The sequence below is a fragment of the Lepidochelys olivacea genome (assembly GCF_965140295.1).
Source record: "Lepidochelys olivacea isolate rLepOli2 genome assembly, chromosome: 6".
In the NCBI taxonomy this organism is placed as follows: Eukaryota; Metazoa; Chordata; order Testudines; family Cheloniidae; genus Lepidochelys; species Lepidochelys olivacea.
Window position 1 is genome coordinate 24,674,096 of NC_140416.1, and position 20,433 is coordinate 24,694,528.

The following is a 20,433-nucleotide window of genomic DNA, read 5'->3' on the forward strand; positions in this document are numbered from 1 at the left end:
CAGAAAAGAGGAGTCAATGTGCTGTAGAGGCCAAACTCCACCCCCACAACCCACAGAGGGGCTGTCCTTGCAGGTCAGTGATGAAGCACATTGGCAGGGAAGTGTGAGAGAACCTAAAACTGCTGCCACCCATGATGTACCTCTTCTGCAAATATATAGGAGACTTCAGAGCTGTCAGTCTGGCCAAGAACATACCCTCCTAAATAACTCTGTCTGATTGGGGGGCAAAGGAGAGATCCTGGAGGCCTCCCACCTCACACTCCATCCTCTCATGAATGTTTCCTCCTGAGGTCAGGCATTAAAGTATTATTAAAACTCCTTAATCAGTCCGAAGAAGAGATTAGTAAGTAGAGTCCAACTGCAGGGATGGTTTCTCCCTCTAATTGTCCTTATCTAGGGTTAGGTGTCAGTGAAGTTTTCAGTGGAAATGGGAGAGGTCACAGGGTCTGCGCTGGCTGTGATATTCTATTTTGGGAGCAGGGGGAGGGTCTGATTGGCCACAATCTATCAGTGTGTAGTTGTGTGGGTGTGTGTGTGTTTAGGCAGTGGGGAGGTGTTAATATAGCTCAGGAGTTCACCTCCACCTGGGAGTGTCACAGAGCTGAGAAATTTACTCCAGCTTGGAAGTTTGGTGTGGCTCAGATGAGCTTAGCTTGGGAGCTTAGCTTGAACTTAGCTTGGGAGCTTGTCCTACCTTTTGGAGTTTACTCCAGCCCAGAAAGTCCACCACAGTTTCAGCACCTTAGTTTGAGTTATGAGTTCAGCCCAGACTAGGATCTAGAGCTGGAAGGTTTCACTTGCGGGTTTCAGTTGTCTTTACCTGTGTGCTCCTAACATTCCAGATCACTCTAGGATAAGGGTGGCACCCAAGAAGAAGAGGAAACATTCAAATGCACATGTGAACTTAAATATTCATGGAGCAGACCCTCAGAGTACAATTTCTGTGCTGACCAATGATGGGTCTGGCCAGAGCCGGATTAATGCAGGGGCTTTAAGCACCGCAGCCCAGGGCCTCGAGCTAAGGGGGCCCCACAGGCTCGCGGGCCGGATGCAGCCTGCTGCTTCTTTTCATCTGGCCTGCATCAAATCTCTGTGCCACGGGCCGGACACCAGTCCCCGAGCCTCAATGCTCTGCCCCGGGGCTGGAGCCATGAGCGCCGGCTCACCGATGTGCCCCTGCGGCCCCTAGTTGAGGGGCGTTCAGGGAATCTCTGCGCGATGCCCCCACCCCCAGTGCCATCTCCGCAGCTCCCATTGGCCAGGTACCACAGCCAATGGGAGCTGAAGGAGCAGTGCCTGTGGGCACGGGCAGCATGCACTGCACAGAGCGGCCTGACCCCTCTGCCTAGCAGCCGGACATGCCGGCCACCTTGGGGAGCAGAGCAGCATGGAGCCAGGGCAGGCAGAGATCCTGCATTAGCCCTGCTGCGCTGCTGACCAGGAGCTGGCTGAGGTAAGTGCCTCCTGGCCGGAGCCTACACCTCCTCCTGCACCCCTACCCTAGCGTGGAGCCCCCTGCTGCACCCAAACTCCCACCCAGAGCCCATCCCCCGAACTCCTGGCGCTGAGCTCATTTTGTTCAAACTTCCAGGGTGTGAAATAGCTTTGGACTGAAACAATGCCCAGAAAAATTCAGCCCCAGCGTGGTTCATTTGAGACAGTTATGGGCAACTAGGAAAGAGGTTTTAATGGAAACTGGAAATCGCTCAACTGCCATGTTTGCTTACCATGAAAGTCATGGTAGAATAATATTTTGCATTTATGTACTGGTGTGTTTTAACCAGGGAATCTGTCTGTGCTTTCCAAAAGTACCATAGTAAATGACGCATGGTTAATCAGTTGTCAATGGTCATAATGATGCCCCCTTGCCCTCTCTCTCTCTCTCTCTCTCTCTCTCTTTTCTTAAAGATAAAGATGATAAAAGCCTCCTGGACTCAGTGACTGAAAGTCTTCAGACGTCAAAGCACATCATGTAATCAGCAGACCCGGATCCAAATTCATCCAGTCCAGCACGCAGAACAATTCAAACATTTCTGTGTAGTTTGACTTAGATATGCATGGCTCAAAACAGCAACTGCACTATCTTCTATAGTGATTAATGAAGCCAAATGCCAAAAGGTGGGGCCTTCACTGGAGAAGGGCCGTTTTAATGGTTCAGTACTTTCTTCCACATAGGCAGCTTCCACATGCTAGTGTGTGTGAATGGTAATATTTCCAATACTGGATGAAAATGTATCTTAAAAATAAAAGGAGCCACAGACAATGAGAGTTCTGCTTTGACTTCAATGGGAGGAGAACTGGGAAATATGCATTAGTTATTGTTACTTTATTGCAGTACTTAGAGGCCCCAGCTAAGCTCATGGCCTTGTTGTGCTAGACACTGTACAACCATACAGTAAGAGATCGTCCCCATCCCTAAGAGCCTACACTCTAATCTAAATAGACAACACAAAGAAAGAATTACTGTACCCATTTTACAGATGGAGAACTGAGACCCAGAGAGACTGTGACTCACCCAAGATGTCTGCAGTCAAGTCAGAAATAGCATCCAGTCCTCTGACTGAGGTCCAGTCCAAAGTCTTAACTATAAAAGGAGAGGTTACTTATCTTGTACAGTAACTGGTATTCCTCAAGATATTTCGTCCCTATGAGTGCACCACATAAGGATATATATGTGCCCATGCACTCCTGAGCAGAGATCTTTGTTTTGTTAGCAGTGTCCAGAGGTCTGCACCTGCACCATACACTTCCTTGTGCTCCAGTATGAGGGCGTTTAGGGAGGCGTGGGCCCACACAACTCCAGTTCCTTCTCAACCTCAGAGCATGGTAGAACTCCAAAGCAGAGGGGAAAGGAGGGTGGATGGTGGAGCTCCAATAGGGACCAAACATCTTAAAGAACTCCAGTTGCTGTACAAGGTAAGTAACCTCTCTTCCTTCGAGTTATTAGCCCTATGAGAGCTCCAAGTCAGGAGACCCCTCTCCTCTCCCCCTGCGCCCCCCCCCCCAAGCAGTACCTCAATGAGGAGGAGGATGCTGAGGAGGCAGATTTAGTACAGAGTGTAAAACAGCTTCACCAAAGGCTGCTCTGGAGATATATATGCAGGCGTAAAGAACATGTGAACAGAGGACTAGTTGGCTGCCTTACAAATAACCTTGATGGGTACCTTTCTAAGTAGGGGTGTGGAAGTGGCTTGAACCCTAGTTGAATAAGCAGTGACTTTAGGAGGGGGGGTGCATTCCTAAGGACTCATAGCATGCAAGAATGTACCTGAAACCCATTTAGATAGCATCTAGATGGAAATAAAGTGACCCCTTGTCCTCTTGGCAGAGAAATTGAAGAGCCTGGTGGAATTCCTGAAGGGTTTAGTTAGTCCTGTGTAGGTAGAAAGTCAGAGCTCTTACATCCAGAGTATGGAGGCTGGTCTCTTCCCTCAAAGAGTGAGGTCTGGGGTAAAAGCCCAGTAGTTGGATGTCCTGATTGATATTGAATGCTGATGAAACTTTAGCGACGAAGTGAAGGTGGGGACTCAGGATAAGGCTTTGAAATCATCTGCGTAGAATGGCAGAGTATGGTTGCCGCATGTGGGAATGAAGGGGATGGTAGTGTTGCCTCCTCTAGTCTCAGCTCCTGTTCTTCTGGTGGAAGGATGAGGGGGGCCCTGAGGTGTTGGTGGCCGAGAATCTTAGTGGGTGCTCTTGTGTGAGGGCAATCTGTAGACTTAGTCCCCAAAAATCCCATTGGGGAGGGGCATAAGGAAAAGGAGTAGGGCCCCCAGGGTATTCTTGCCATGGCTGATGGTCACCCATTGGCTGGTTCCTGGGGTCTTGTCCTCAGGAAACATCTTGAAGGATATAGGGTGGAATGGGTAGGTGATGGAGCCTTGAATGGATACTTCTGAATAAGTGTTACCTGAATACCATGTTCAGTAAGGTAGCAGACCTGAGAGACTTCTGTCTCGAGCCGCAGGCAGTTGAGAAGGAACTGGAGTCCTGTAGGTCTTCTCCTTCCTATATGCCCTCAGACCAGAGTACAAGGAGGCATATGGTGCAGGCGTGGCCCAATGGATGGTGCTAACAGCAACAAAATATCTCCAATCCAGAGTGCACGGGCACATATGCCGCCTCATGAGGAGCAACCATAGGGACAACAACTCAGAGAAGACCCATCCTTCCTCTCTGTGATATAATATAATGTGGTTTGTTTATTCCTAGCTAGCCTTTTTGTTAGGTAATACTAAATAAACAATATGTATTGAGGCACAACAAAAAGGTTTAAAGATGAACACAGCCGGGAAGCTGATACAAAATAGAACATGGTGGAAAGGCTTCCTTTGGCCCCATCATCACAGTTGAGCTGACAAATGGGAATCAAAGAAAGATTATTATGTAAAGGACTGCTCCTGCAAATAGTATAACCCATGTATAACTCTATTTATGGAAAGAGCCCCACAGATTTCAATGAAACTACTCCTGGGTATGCTTCAGTGTTTGTGTGATCAAGCCCTAAGAACTAATTAAAAAAAAACAGGATGGCTTCAGTCATAGGCATTTTAATCTCAAAATATGTTGCTACCTGCCGCCGCTGCTGCTGGTATGGCTAAAGCCAGATTAAGAATTATAATACCTATGACCTGATTGAATTGATTTTGTGCCTATTTTTCCAGTGTAGTATTAATCTTTCCAGGAAACTGTTGTGAGATAAACACGATGCTGACCGGTCATGTGCTCCAACTTTCTCTGCAGGCTGAGAGTATTTTACATTCCATGTGCCACCTGGAGTGTGCTGGTAAGTGGGAAGGGAGCACAGCTAAAAGGGGACATACCAACCCAGCGGGGCTGGAAATATTTAAAACAGTTTGCAAATGAAAAGGCATGGTACCTTCTGATGATGCTAAGATTATGTCTACACTACAGCTGGGATTGACGCTCTGAGATCGATCCACCGGTGGTCGATTTAGCAGGTCTAGTGAAGACCCGCCAAATCGACACCAGATCACTCTCCAGTCGACCCCTGTACTCTACCCCCGACGAAGAGAGTAAGGTAAGTCAACAGGAGAGTTTCTCCCATCGACACCCCCCCACCCCTCCCGCACAGTAACTCGACCTAAGGTACGTTGACTCCAGCTACAGTTATTCAGGTAGCTGGAGTTACGTAGCGTAGGTTGACTTCCCACAGTACCGTAGATCTAGCCTAAATTATGTGACAGCTACTTTGGAAACAATGCAGCAAAGTTCCTGTGTAACAGTGGTTCATTCCCAAACGATGGGTCACTTTATTTGAGGGAGGGAGGATGTTGGAAGGGTGCTCACAGGATTTCTTTTGCTTAAAGTTTGAAGAAGAGAAGAAATCTCAGTGTTAATTTTTTTTTTTGCTTTTTCCCAAACTGACGGGGAATTTTCACCTAGGTGAATGTGGAAGTCATTAGGCCTTGATCCTGCAAAGAGTTATGTGTGTGCTTAACTTTTTAAGCATCTGAGTAGTCCCCTGGAATTAAATAGGGCTTGCATGTTTTAAGTTTACAAACATAAATCATTGCAATACTGGGGCTGTATTGTACCCCCAAAAAAAAAAAGGTTCCTCCAAATGTGGCATTCCCAGCGGTGATAGAAAGAATGGTTAATGAGGCCAAACTAGCTCGTTCACCGCATCAGATATGGCCAAAAAATACTGGGCCAAATCCTCAACTGGAGTAGAATGGCCTAGCTCCACTGCATAGAACTACAATAATGTACAGTAGCTGAAGATCTGGTCCATTGACTGCAGTTCTACTAGGGTTAAATTGAAGTAGAACCGTGTTGACTCGGGACCTGTATTTCAAGATGAAACTGTCATGGAAAGAGAAAACAAGCAAAAAGTAGTTTCAGCTAGGCAGTACAAACATCAAGTAAATTAATATTTTAATTATTGGTACACATACAAGAAATTAGAAGAAAAACTACATTCCAAATACAGAGTAATAGTAAAATTAACATAAAAATGCATCATAGATAGTATCAAAGTGGCCATACTGCATGTGGTGACTTTTAAATTGATGGCAAAATAGATTAGTTAAGTGCTCATCACTTTAAAACATGGCTAAGTGCTGAGACTGTGAATGGAGAAGGGGAGCTGCTTGATTTGTATATTAAATCTTTAAAAATATGCTTTGCCTTTAATTCACCAGAACACAGGCGGTTCAGTTCATATAGGAGTCATTGAGATTAGCAGGTCAGGACTTGTAGCCCGATCCTGAAGTCCTTACCCAGACAAAACTACCACTTATCCCAATGGGATTTTTTCACTGAGGGAAAGATTCTGCCAACCTTCCCCACAACGAATAGCAGCGGACTCCATGAACAGTCCTATCTGGGAAACAAAATGGGCCTATTCTTGCATAGGCCCTGAGTAAGGACTGCAGGTTTGGGCCCTGGATTTCTAAATTGTCCTGATTCAACAAAGAAACCAGTGTGGAAGGTCTGTTTTTTGTTTTTGTTGTTTAATTAGGTTGCCAAGATAATAGTTTCCTTACTGGTGCTAAGTTTCCTGATGTTCTGTCTATTTTAGTGCCAGTAGGACTATAACATAGGCCCATATCTTGCTCCCACTGATGTATCATAGGAGCAGAAGCAGGCCCTAGACCCCCTCTTTCACAGAGCTAGTTACAAGGGTTCTGAAGTAGCAAATTATCACTGGCCACAGCACATCAAGCCTGTATTTCATCCACCTTTTCTTTTAATGAGTTTATATCTACAGCAATTTGGTGTCACCACAGATACAATACAAGCCACTTAAATTTTGGCATTTCAGCCAACTGGCCACTTTTTTTTTTTTTAATCTATCTATAGGTATACAGACATAATTTTTATATTTTTACTTTAAAAGGAAAAAAATACATCGTCAACGGAACTTCCTCCAAACTAAGAAAAAGAATATCTATCAAACATTTAAAGAAACAATAAAAATTTGCATTGTATTTGCCTTTGAGTTCATAATAATGTAAGTTTTACTGCTTGAGAATTATGGTCCATTTCACAGGTATACACCCATTTTTAGAATGTAAGCGCTTCAGCCTTCATTTGTATTTGTACAGCACCTAGCACAGTGTGGGTGCTACTGGAAAAAATAATTTACAGTTTGGGGCCTGATTTGAAATCAACAGAGTTATGCCAATTTATACCATTTGAGAGCCATACTTTGGAGCCATAATTCTGTTCATAAGTTTGTTCTGAGTCCAGTGGCTGTTCATACAAACACATTCTCATCCGGAAAATCGTACACATCCTACATACAGTGGGACAGGAATTAATTCCAAAATGGGCATTCCCTCTCCATTGGCTTTAAAGCCAATAAAGTTTATGATCAAAGGAAATTAAATATCCCGTTTGTAACTCGTTCCTTAAACTCTAGTTGACTTTCTGCCTGAGAAAAGATGAACAGAACCACAGCATGTTCAACTTCAACATTTTCAGCAATAATCGAGCTAGAATTAGGATACTTTGTTTTGGCTGGATCAGGCTTATTCTAGCTCATTCAGAGATGAGCCTGCGTTGCAAAATTGGGATGCGATGCTCACATCTTGGGGTTTTGCTTCTGACTTTTAGAAACTTTTTGCAACTTTGGGATCTGAGTTCAGACTTGTTAAAAACCCCTTCCCTTGAAGTTTGGGTGTGTCTGGGTCCAGAGTTTTGGCTTGGCTTCCTCCCTAATAGATCATGCAAATGACTGTTTTCCATTTGCTTTCCATCTGATGCAGAAATCTAACTGAAACATTTATTCACGTCACCTTTTTTCAAGTGAATTTCTGCAGGTTCTTCCAAGCATTTTTATTTTGAATACTATAGTATAGTAATACTTAGCACTTATCTAGTGCTTTACACCTTTCAAGGTGCTTTACAAACATGCACTAATCCTCACACCAGCCCTGTGAAGTAGGTAGGCATTTTACAGATGGGGGGGAACAGAAACAGAGAGTTAGATTCTCAACTGCTGTAAACTGGCATACCTCTATTGACTTTAATCAGAATTACATCCTTTCAGACCAGCTGACTTAACCAAGGCCACAAAAGGAATCGGTGTTAAAGCCAGGCTCAGAACTTAGGAGTTGTAGATATCCAGTCCTGGGCTCAGACCACTCAACTCTGTTGCCTCTCCAGATAAAAGAGCAGCTCTCTCTGCCAAAACTAGGCAATTTGCCACTCCCATGCACCCAAAATAGAGAAGGAGACATCTGCCACAGAGCTTTATATCTGCTCTGTTTTGACCACTTTCCCCTCCAAGGCCAATAAAGAGCTATGTTGGAAAGAAGGGCAGGGAGTGAAAGCCTTCAAGTCCTTCTTCTAAACCATGTATTAAATACTAAGGACCCGTTTAACCCAATTCTGATCTAATGCTGGTGTAAATCAAGAGTGGCTCTGCTGAAGTCTCCTCTACACGCCAATTTTACATCCGTAGCTCCACAGACTTCAGTGGTATTGGTAAGGCCCTGCCCAGCCCAGTGGAGTTACAGGAGTGTAACAATGGTGTGAGGTGAAAATCAGGCCACTTGGCTTCAAGAGGAGCTTTTTGTGAGTAAAGGAGTTGGGTTCCATATAGGGTAAAAGCTAGGCAGATCAAGCAGACTCCGCACACTCTTAGTCTCCCTGAATAAGGAGTTACTGGCACTTAATGGTTAGTCCAGTAGTGGAAGATGTGGTTTGTAGTGTATATATAACCTCAATTAATCACCCACAAGAATTTCAGAGCGGATTTTGAGTACAGTGTAGTCAATTATTTTTGTCAAGGTCCAAATTTCTTGGTCAAGGGCCAGATGCCAGAGATATTTAAAGAAATAAGAGGTTTCAGAGTAGCAGCCATGTTAGTCTGTATTTGCAAAAGGAAAAGGAGGACTTGTGGCACCTTAGAGACTAACTAATTTATTTAAGCACTGTGTATATAAAATCTCTCCACTATATTTTCCACTGTATGCATCCAATGAAGTGAGCTGTAGCTCACGAAAGCTTATGCTCTAATAAATTTGTTAGTCTCTAAGGTGCCACAAGTCCTCCTTTTCTTTTTAAAAAAATAAGTAAATAAAAAGATTTTGGGGACTGTTCAAAAGCATCTGGCAGTCTGGATTTCACCAGTGGTCCGCTTATTGACTACCCCGGGTATACAGTGTGTAACTACTGGGTGCCTCTTGTACTTAGGAGTTAATACTGCTGGGATTAGGAATACAATGTACCGTACACTGCTTCTACTCCCTTCCTGCAACGTTATCGCGCCTAAGAATGGATGATGCTCCTTAAAGATTTTGCTTCTAAAGGGAAAGGCTGTGTATGTGTTTGGAGTGGGGGGAAGGGAAGTAGAACAATACTTTCAAATTTAAAAGGCAAAGAGAGACAATGGGAGAGTTAAGGAAGGAAGTGGAAAAGAGTCAAGATGGATATTTATGTGCTCTCCATTCCTACTTTGCCACTGCCTTTCAAATCCCAGATTGCTTTCACCAGTGTTGAACTGTTTTTTGTCCCAGGAAACAGTATCTAAAACAGACGCCCACCTGCACCCCTCCCCCACATCAGCAACTGGTCAATGTTTCCCAGGCTTAATCAGAAGAATGGGAGCTGGCTGTGTCAAATCTGTGCCCATAGCAGCTGGCCTCTTCCCAGCAAGAAAGGCTCTCTCAGGAAAAAGGGTTTTGTTCAAGTCATGTGGATTAAAGGGATGTGGAGAGGGAGACGGGCGAGAGACCAGGGTGACTCTCTCTAACAGCCTGAGTCTGTGATGCCCCAGGCAACCCTCGACTCTCTCAGAGTTCTCCAGTGCAGGCCCACAACAGAAGCAGTGCATTTTACAGGGCCCATGCTGAGATTATGCTAGCTCCCTCCTCTCAAAATGACAGATCACCTAGGAAGGCCTATTGAACCCTCTGCAATCATCATCAGGATCAAGGCCTGAGATTGGCAGATCGTAAAATAAACTGAGATAAAAAAAATGACAGAAAAATAATTAAAACTGCTTCCGGAAACTGAAGAATAATACTCTCTGGAGGTGAAGAAAGTGATACCCTACTAACTCAGAGCAGGGGAGATTATAACATTCAATGAAGGTATCCATTCGCTCCTTTACTGAGCATGTCAGTCTTTCTTACAGGGGAGGGAATCCTTGGAGAACATAAGTGAAGAACAGATATGCCAAAGTGACATAGTCCAAGAGAGAGTTAAATAAGTCTTAAATTAGCCATTCACTCAAATCCTGCTAGCACTGGCCCCAGCAGACAGTTAGAGCACTGTACATGCATATTTTCTCTAGCTGGCTCTATGACAGGAAGAGGGTTGCAAACAAGCGGCCTGTGTAACAGCAGGTGACATCCACAAAGAGCAGCGATGCAGGGGCCAAGCTGGGGATCACAAGACAAGCAAAACTGATGAATGGAGATGCTGCATGCCTCCTACATCTCCTGGTCGCTCTAGCAGAAGCAATCCCTTGAGTGAATGAATACGGGAAATATTGTGCAACAGCATTAGAGGAAGGAGATTACAGGGGCCTGTGCTATTTACAATGCGTTCCCCCTCAGTAATGCAGCTAACCTTTCTGGTGTATGTTTATAAAGCAGCAGACGCTTCTGGGGGGCACTATTGTTAACCCAGCCTTTTGCAATGGTACTTAAATTTTCTAAAATATTAAGAGTCCTTGGAAGGAAGGCCCAGATCCTCACTGAACTCAATGGAAGTTAAGAGTCTGAATAGTACTACTGGGGATCTAGGCCAAAATGTCTGTTCAACATACTGAATCCCACTATGTAGGGCTACTGGTGGGTGTGAAAACTACTCAGTAAAGAAAGTGTGGGGTGTTCTCAGTGCCAGCGTTCTCACACTGCTGTTCTCACACTGCTGCTAATACTGCCCACTGGTCCTGTCAGCCGTGCTCAGGTAGAATAGTGCCGTACTCTGCCAGTCGTCCCATGGATTAAGTGCTACTCTGTGAGCTGAACTGTAACACAGGAGAGAGCGCTCTTCGCATCAGCCAAGGAGAAGGAAGGTTTGTGGGAGCATCACCAAGCCAAGGAGAGGAGCAGAAGCTGTCCTCTGTTGCTAACACTCACACAGGGGGACATGATCAGCGTTCCCTTATATCAGGAGTGGCCAACCTGTGGCTCTTCAGAAGTTAATACGCGGCTCCTTGTACCGGCACCGACTCCGGGGCTGGAGCTACAGGAACCAACTTTCCAATGTGCCGGGGGGTGCTCCCGGCTCAACCCCTGGCTCTGCCACAGGCCCTGCCCCCACTCCACCCCTTCCCACCCCCTCCCCTAAGCTGGCCGTCGCGTAGCTCCTCTTCCCTCCCCTCCATAGCCTCCTGCATGCCACAAAACAGCTGATCGGGAGGTGCAGGGAGGGAGGGGGAGGTGCTGATCGGTGGGGCTGCTGGTGGGTGGGAGGTGCTGGGAACGGGGGTGGGGGGGTGGGGAGCTGCTGACCTATTCCTGTGGCTCTTTGGCAATGTACATTGGTAAATTCTGGCTCCTTCTCAGGCTCAGGTTGGCCACCCCTGCCTTATATCATGGCAGCCCTCAGGCCACTTCACTTACACTAGAGCCTGACCATGTGGCCAGAGGGCTACAGATTTGGCAAGGTGCAAAAGTCTCTTCAAGAGATCTTTGCCCCCTCTCCAGCCTATGCCAAGCACTCCTTGGGTGAACCAGAGAATGGAGGCCCACATATTTTATAGGAGGTTAAATCCAAGTGGAATTATATTTTCCTAAACTGCAGCATTCTCAGGTGAGAGTCCAAAACAATGCCACCCCATCAGCGTTATTGGCTCAGAAGAGTTTGTATGTAATATAAAATCAGGGGGCTGGTTGAGAGACTCTGGGGTGCTCACCCGTGTAGCTCTCTAATTAAACCCAACACTGCAGCCTGGTTTGTTCTAGCAGTGCCTGTCTCTCTCCCAGCATCTCCCTTTGAGACAGACACACAAGAGAAGAGGGTGTCCGGTGGAGGACCTGCACTTAGGAGATGGTCACCCAGCTGGTATTTCCCTGGCACAAGTGGTGTGTTCACCCTTGCAACCAGTCACAGACAAAGACCATTTTCTTTCAATTCATGGACTTAATGCACAGACCATTCAGTGACTAATAGTGTCTTACTATGTAGATAGCAGGGTTTAGCCCAAAGGGCTTTGCAAACTGTGGGCCAAATCTGCAGCTGGTGTAAATTGGCAAAGCTCCACAGAAATCAATGGCCCACTTACACCAGTTGTGGATACCATTACTAACTCTACATTTGGGACTAATTTGGATCTGACCATGTCTCTTTGTGTCATATTTGGTCCTGAAAAACCTGCCATTTACTTTCAATATCTTAATAACAGGGAAAACAGGAGCTGCCTTTGTAAGGGGGAACAGTGCTGGGAGACCCCACAAAGAGCAAAGGCTAGAGGAGCATGTGAACTAAAGGGACTATTGCTGGATTCCAAGGGGCATAGTGAGCAGGGCTGCAGCAGAAACTGAGGCTTGCTCTGCACTACAGACTTATGTCGGCAGAACTACGTCACGCAGAGGTGTGGAAAATCCACACCCTTGAGCAACGCAGTTAAACCAGCTGAACTGCAGCCGTAGACAGCGCAACACCGATGAGAGAAGCTCTCCTGTCAGTATAGGTAGTGTCTTCACTAAGTGCTACAACCGCGCACTGCATCAGTGCTGCTGCAGCCCTGTATGTGTAGACAAGTCCTCAGTCAGGGCATGGCAACTGACCTACGAGAAACCTGCAGGCTCAGGCTCAGGCTCAGAAATGCCAGGTGCAAAAACAAAGCTCTCACTGCATAGGGCCTGTGATGAGAGGTACTCCCCACAGGAAGGGCTGCATTAGGCCTAGTCAAGCCTCATCAACCAATTAGGATGCAAACAGGGGAGATTTAGACTGGAGGAAGCTAATTAGAAGGAAGATCACCTGTGAGGGCATAGGCAAGCATTCTACAAAGCCAGGAGACGGAGCTAGTGTAAGAAGGTAGTAGGGAGGAAGTCTATTGTCTCACTTCCTGAGGTCAGGGAGAAGACTCACAGTAAGAAGGAGACTGTGGTGAGAGCAGTAAGTTTGGAAAGAGCCAGGCCTTAACTGTTCAGTACAGAGGCCTGGCCTGGAACCCCAAATAGAGGGCAGGCTTGGGTTCCCCTACCAACCACTGCAGAGCGGTAGGGCTAAGGGCAGCAAACGTGAAGACTGCTGGAGTGATGTTGTCAGTCCAGTGGGTGTGAGGACTGCCTGTGGAAGGGGAAACCACTTAATGACCTGGCTGGACAGCTGAATCACAAAGAGGAAGCAGCAGCTCCTGGAGTGAAAGAGGGGCTGCAGACAGAGAGGTGGATTGCAACTATGGGAAAGGGTGTTGGTCTGGTAGAGCTAATCCTCAGAACCACCAGGAGTAGGGGTGATCCTGTGGTGAGTAGAGCACCCTGTGATAGGGCCCACTTGTGAACTCCTCACTCACATGTAGGAACAGTTATTCACCGGCATGGTCTCATTAGAATCAATAGGACTACTCATGTGAGTACCATGGGAGGAAGGGCCACAAAACAAACATTCAAGGGACACCATCCAATTTGGGAAAGGGAGAGGAAAGCGCCCTTGATGCACTATCACTGTATATCCATAGGAAATGCCTCTGCATCCACTTGTCATGCATCAAAGACCAATCAGGGGCAGCAGCAGCTCAGCACTTGTGAGCAACCCACAATAAATTAAACAGCATGCAGGAGGGAAGGAACTATTGAAAAGTAAAATTATAATTGTGAAATTTAAAAATACCTCACCAGAATCCTTTAACAGAGTCTAATGGAAGAGATACTCTTGCTATGGCAGGGGGAGGATAAGATTGCCAAATAGTTTGGGTTGGTTGGAAATAGGTTTTTCCCATCTCTAATGGTTCTAATTTTTCTTATAGGCTCCACGACGTTAGGAGAAATGGGGGTGAGTTGGTTTGAATGCACAGAATCGTTCTTTTCAGGTGGTTTAGCCTCAAAGTGGGCTTTGCCAAGTCAAGTGGCACAAACTTGGTTCTTTGCCATTGACTGGCAAAAAACAGACACTTGTTCTACATAGCTGGCCTTGTAGGTAAGGGAAAATGCTCACAGACAAATAAAATACCCCGAGTAAGGACTGTATTAAATATGTGCAAATATGCAGAGTATTCTCACTTATTAGCAGCTGTAAATACTGAGCAATAAATGCTTAAACGTCAAATTCCAGTATCCCAATTCCCACATTATGGATAGAATGTGAGCCCAGGAAAAAATAAATCATGATTTCTTAGTGGAATGTATCTCTAAAAGTGTGATGCAAAGCACAGAATACCCCAACTCAGGTTGTGTATGGTGGCTCCTAATACCATACTACTGTGCACATATGTATAGGGTCAAGTGTGTAGACATGCAAATACAGAGAAGCCTACTAGCCTTAATTGAATAAATAGGTTTCCCTGAAAATCTGCCAAGCTCACAGTTAAAACAATTGCCTGTTAACACTAATGATGCATCTATAAACTTGGGTCTGCAGTAATTTCACAGTGATCGAAGTATGCTATATCCCAGTGTGCATTTCTTTATATGCTTTGTGTTTTAATACTTTGCCTTTGTTTTGGAGTTTTTTGGGGTTGGCACAAACATTGTCACTGATTCAAGAGCTCTCAACACCTACAGAGGAGGTGCAGGAGGTTTACCAGGCTTATTAATTCAGTCAACAAAGCTACTGATAACTGGGGGTGAGGTCTGATGCTGAAAGACAGACCCATTGTTCCATCATATATCTTAGCACATGGCCACAGGACTACCCTAGGCAAGCAAATGCTGAAAGTTGCCTGCTAAAACTGCTCATTAACTTTCATGCACGTATCCTTTCATTGTAACCCAGCCTGCTTCAAATGCCTTTCACTTCCCATTTTCTCAAAGTTCAGAATGTTATTGCATTCTGTTGTTGCTTCTGCAAGTATATAGCATACTAAATGCTCAGCAGCATTCACGTTGGGCACAAACTTTGAATGGCATTTAAATAGGAAGTTGCATGAGTTTGGAATTCACAAAAGAGCCCCGGTTAGAATCCAGTACAGTGCAAGTTTCCCACCACCCAATTCTTACCAATGTACTTCAGCCCTGACCTGCACTACCTATCCTCTTGCTATGCTACTCCTAGGCTCTCTTTGAGCAGAGGCTGTCAGTTGCTGCACCCTGTGTAGTGGCTTTGTAATGGCCACAACTTGGGTCTAGTCTAGTCACCACCTAAGCTCATTGTCACATCCCTATCACCTTAGCTGGGATTGGGACATGTGTGCCCAGGCTGGAAGGCAAGCCTCTTAACTTGCCTAGCCTCTTTTCACGGTCTCTTTAAATTAGCCTTCTCCTTCCATAACATTCAGAACCAGCTTCAGGATTAACAAATACAATGTTTTAGAGAGGACTCCTGAAGCTTCCAAGAGGAAAAGGTCAATGAGTAGCTACTGTAGGAGCAGTCTAAATTTTCCAGTGTGGTCTCCACACTGAAGTAAATTACATTCAAGAAGAGTCAGATTTAAAAAAACCCAAAGATAATGCTTTAAAGAAGCAAAATCTCTATCACCAATGCACCTTGAGAGATGGAGATCTCCTTCAGCGACTAATGCTACTACAGCACCCCAGTTATAATCCATGCAGTTCACGAGCCTGCTGGCGTTCCATCTAATTCCTCTTTTTGAAGTCCTCTTCATCCCTGCTCTCCACAGCTGAGAGTGCAATGAGCATCTGGGCTGCATAGTAAGTGGCCATGATGATGGCACGTGAGTAGGGCACCGGGAAGCAGAACTTGTTAACTGCAATGGTCAGATCTGACACCATGAAAAGCACTGCTCCGATGCAGGCTGAAAGCTTGGTCCAAGTCCAGAGGTCATTGCACAGCTGCACCCCAGCAATGGCGCGCCACCCCATGAAGCCGATCAAAGCGATGTAGACAGCAACCAGGTAGGTGAATGGGCCTGAGAGGTAGTAATACAGGAAGGTGTAGCAGAAGCTGGAGACAAGGGTCATCACAAAGCCAGCTTTCAGGTCCAAAGGCTTCATCCCAAATGCTGAGGAGTACAGGATGTGTGTGATGGCAAACATCAGCAGACCTGGAAAGAAGCATTGACACAGCAAGTGTGAGCTTTAATGGGCATAACTAATTTATGACTACATCAGATTAAACAGTCACAGGGAAGGTGCAGTCTTAATTCTGCTCCCACTGGTAAAACTCCCACGTGAATTTAGTGGGAGCAGAGGTAGGCCAACATTCAGCCCTTCTGAAAATCCCATCCCTAGAGGGGAAAAAAAAAACTTAATACAGTGACATCTGTAGAGGAGGCTACCCTGGTCAGGCTGGTTCCTGCCCTAGGAAAATGTCCTGATGTACCCACAGTCACACTGAGGATAATTCTGCTCTGCCTTTTAGACAACCACCTCTGCTAACTCTACAGATAAATCAGGAAGAAACAAAACTCAAGTCTTTCAGACCTAACCTCTTTTTTGAATTTCAGAGTGGAGGAAGGCAGGTTTGAGATCCCAGATCTGTAAACACCTGTAGAGTTTTTTCTGGGTGGTGCCAAAACTGGAAGGAACCTTTTCCCAGATCAATGGAATCCAAATATTGTGAGAGCAATTATCAAAGATTTCAACACCTCCAAATTCAGACCCAAACTCTCTGGCCTTAGCCACAGACCCAAACTCCAACCTGGGACTCAGCTGGACCTAGGTCTAAACATCCTCTCCATCCACTGATAGCAGAATCATAAACTGGAAGGAAGCAGCTGGCCACTGGATTACACCAGTTTAACCTACCAATTTTTTTTATGGCTACTTGCAAGACCCAAACGAATCAAAAGTGGAACTGATCTGAGAAAACCAAACAAGCTTCCCTTTGAAGTAAAACACCCTTGAGAAATCCCAGATGTTGGTGTAGGAAGGAATTGCCCATATGTTAATCACTTTGCACTAGTCCATCTGACAAGAAATGTCACCATGTGTTGCAGCAGGTGCTGATTGCTAGTTGGTCTTGCCAATCACACATGATGGACTCCAAAATAATTTCAGCTCCCTTCTCCCACCCTCAGCCCACAGACCTACATACACTGAAAGTCTGTTCCATTCTGTTCATGCAGATTTGTTAACTTGGCTGGAAGTTTTCATGCCTAAATAAAACCATGGAAATCTGAGCGCCCCAGCAGGCCAGTGGCTTAAAATTATATCGTGATGCCCTGGTACAAGGGGAACAGGAGCTCCTTAGCAACTAAAATCCACCAGTGACAAGTTTGTACTCTGTCTGTCATGCTCACAAGCCAACACACTGTGCTAAAACAACTCAACCAGGTGGCACTGCCCCCTCTGTACTGGGGAGTGTCTTGTGCTATGGCCAGCTGATCTACAGCTCAGATTGCTGGTGCATCCACAGAATGGAACTGGTAGACAGAGCGGAGAGGCAGAGCCCACATGTTGGGCACAAGGCTAGATAGATGGGAAAGGGCACTAGAGGAGAGGGATGAAATGGGGTCGGGGGAGAAGAATAGAGCAAATGAGGGCCTCAAGACTAATTCAGGGAACAGGAGGGGAGACTTAATGAGCTAAACATGAGGAGTAGAGAACTTTACCAATTTAACTTTTTTTTTTGGTGTGCATGTGCTAATATAGACATACAGTTAGTTTCCATTCCTAACATTTTATATGAGCTAAAGTTCAACTTGTAAGTACTCTACAGTCCTCCTGTGGTGAAAGTGAATGGGTTGTAAAAGGTAGTGAAGAGCGCTTACATTTCAGCAACTGTGGGGTTGGCAGCGTAAACTCTGTTTTGTGAGATCCTTTTGACACTTCACAGTCTGCTTTGGACTTATCTTAAGTAATTTAGTATCCTCTGCAAACTTTGCCACCTCACTGTTTACCTTTTTTTTTATTCTCCCTCCCCATCTTCTGCCGCCCCCCCGCCCCCCAATTTATAAATATGTTGAACAGCAGTGGTCTGGCATAGATCCTTGGGAGACCCTGCTATTTACCCCCTCCACTGTGAAAATTCACCATTTATTCCTGCCCTTTGTTTCCTGTCTTTTTAACCAGTTACTGAACTATGAGATGACCTTCCCTTTTATGACAAGAATGCTTAGTTTGCTTAAGAGCCTTTGGTGAGAGGGACCTGGTCAAAGCTTGCTGAAAGTCCTCCATTTTCAAGATAGGTTGAGATGCAAGTCAGCACACTTCTAATTAGGGCTAGGCCTAGTGGTTTCTATCACCCACCTCTTGCCCCAGGGGCACTGAAGGATCATGGGCCTCAAACCCCAGCCACCACCCAGAAGCTCGCCTGAATGACTGATGGGAGAAGGAGGCTAGTGAAGCTCTAGCTTGCATAGGGCCCTACCCACAAAGCTCCTGATTGGGGGGGAGATGTCAAGCTGTCTAGCCCCACTAGTTGGCTTCGATGCACTACTTAAACCAGAAAGAATAGGAAGTTGTCTGAGTGACTAGAGGAATCCTTGGTTGGCTGCGACTACACACCCTACCTATGTGCCTGACTCTTGTTTCCTGCCTTGCAGCCTGTTTCTCCTTATCCCAGACCACCATCTGTTCCTGCTTTGCTCCTACACCCTACCCCAGACTCAACTCCAGCGTCTCCTCCTGACTTGATCTCTGGCAGGGACCTTTTCCCTTGGCACTTGACTCAAACCTCAGCTCTGGTTCCAAGTGCATATGACTAACCACTGCCCCCACCCTGCTCCCTAATCACATGCTTCCCTGTTAGAACACTGAGGAGCCACTTTCCCCTTCACTTGTTCTCTGCTTTACACTGGGGCCTTGGGAGTGCACATCACAGCAGCTATCCTTGTATAAGAGATGATTGCACAGAGCCCAGCTAGCTGCTAACTGCTGAGTGGTGTGAGGTCATTCTGCCACATTCCCAAGTCCTGCCAGTCCAGGGAATGAGGACAGATGCTGAGATGCTGGGCCAGCACCATGACAGGGCTACCAACCAATCCCAGGCTTTTGGAATGTGATTACAGTGGAGGACATGGGTCATGTCCATCCATGGTGCACCCCCTCTAATTTCAGTGCAAGGGATTTATGCATGGGATGAGTCCTTCCTACTGCCATGACAATGGGTTATTCATATAAATAAAAATGAAAGAATAAATATATAAACCCTCTGCATAAGAGCATTTATTCAGTGATAAATTTAACTGGTTGCTATTATATCCCTTCAGACCTGGCGCCATCACTTACCATGAACGAAGTAGCCTTGCTCCTGCCAGATGAGGAAGGCATCCCCCACTGCGGAGAATATTAACCCTGCTAGGATCCTATTGGCGCTTCGATGTGCGACTAAGAAATTGATTCCATGTGCCAGCAGAAAAACCCATAAGCAGAAGATGGGCAGACACTTGATGAGGGCACTGAACCAGGAAGGGCTGGAAGTTGGCAGCCAGAGGACGAAATAGACACAAGTGGCTTTAAAAAATGGCACCAGCTTGGGGCCTTCACTCTTCACCTAAAAGAAACAAGTCATTTAAAAAAAAAATCAATAGGATCATTAGAGGCTACACTATAATAAACTCCTTTGTAGAATGCATCCCTTGGCTTTGAAAGGCTGCTTCCTTTCTAGTTCAGAGCGTCCCTGCGACTGGCAACATCAACTACCCATCAGGCAAAAGCCACTTGAACTTTAACACGTTCTTCACTCCCATTAGCTGTTCAGCCAAGGAGCTGTCCTGAGCCTCTGTCCCAAAAATAAGGGTTTGGGGTTTGTTTGGTTTTGAGTGGAAGTGGGGGAAGAAAGTGTAAAATGCTCTACTGCTGCCTTTGAAATACACTGAGGGCCTGATCCAAAGCTTGCTAAAGTCAGTGTAAATCTTTTCATTCACTTCAATTGGCTTGGGATCAGACCCTCTTTAGCAGCCCCTTGCCAAATCTTGTGGCCTAGGAGATGCAGCATCAGTTATAGCCTGGTATCAGATAGCTGTGTGGGGAGAAGGTGCATCTTCACAAACACAAATTCTCTTTGAACAGATGCTGATGATGGTTATTAGCATTGCAATAGCAGCTAGGGCCCATGACTAGGTCAGGGACCCATTATGTAACCCCAGGTGCAAAGTGCAGCAGGTGAGCTATACCCAGTAAAAACAATGCATATGGGACAGAGCCGCAGAGTCCAGATCTGAGCTATCCCAATGTTTGTGAGTGTCTGGATTTGGTGTTCCAGTCTGTACCCACCATAAAGAGAGTCCTAAGGGGCAAAGTTCTCAGTCCAGATCCAAACTTATCCCAAGTCTGAGGGTGTGATCCAGTTTGGGCCCATCTCTAAACAGTGGGATGATCTAAGGGGAACCATTATGCTATGCTGCCATAGCCTAGTATCTCTCTGCACTTTAGGCCATATAGGGAAAAACACATAAGGAATTAAAATGAGGTAGATTTTTTTCCCCTCTAACCATGTTAT

At 45.8% G+C, this 20,433-nt stretch overlaps 2 protein-coding genes across 2 annotated transcripts in view; one reads left to right on the plus strand and one right to left on the minus strand.

Moving 5' to 3' along the window:
• Positions 1–2,251, plus strand: part of IGSF22 (immunoglobulin superfamily member 22) — a 41,325-nt gene extending 39,074 nt beyond the window's left edge. The window contains exon 21 of the mRNA XM_084632562.1: positions 1,909–2,251. Coding sequence (XP_084488688.1) covers positions 1,909–1,976 — 68 coding nt within the window. The 3' untranslated portion in view covers positions 1,977–2,251. The remainder of the gene's footprint in view (positions 1–1,908) is intronic.
• Positions 2,252–11,441: 9,190 nt separating this feature from the next.
• Positions 11,442–20,433, minus strand: part of TMEM86A (transmembrane protein 86A) — an 81,196-nt gene continuing 72,204 nt past the window's right edge. Inside the window, exons 4-5 of the mRNA XM_084631643.1 lie at positions 19,221–19,485; positions 11,442–16,093 (exon numbers count right to left, since the gene is read on the minus strand). Coding sequence (XP_084487769.1) covers positions 15,666–16,093; positions 19,221–19,485 — 693 coding nt within the window. The 3' untranslated portion in view covers positions 11,442–15,665. The remainder of the gene's footprint in view (positions 16,094–19,220; positions 19,486–20,433) is intronic.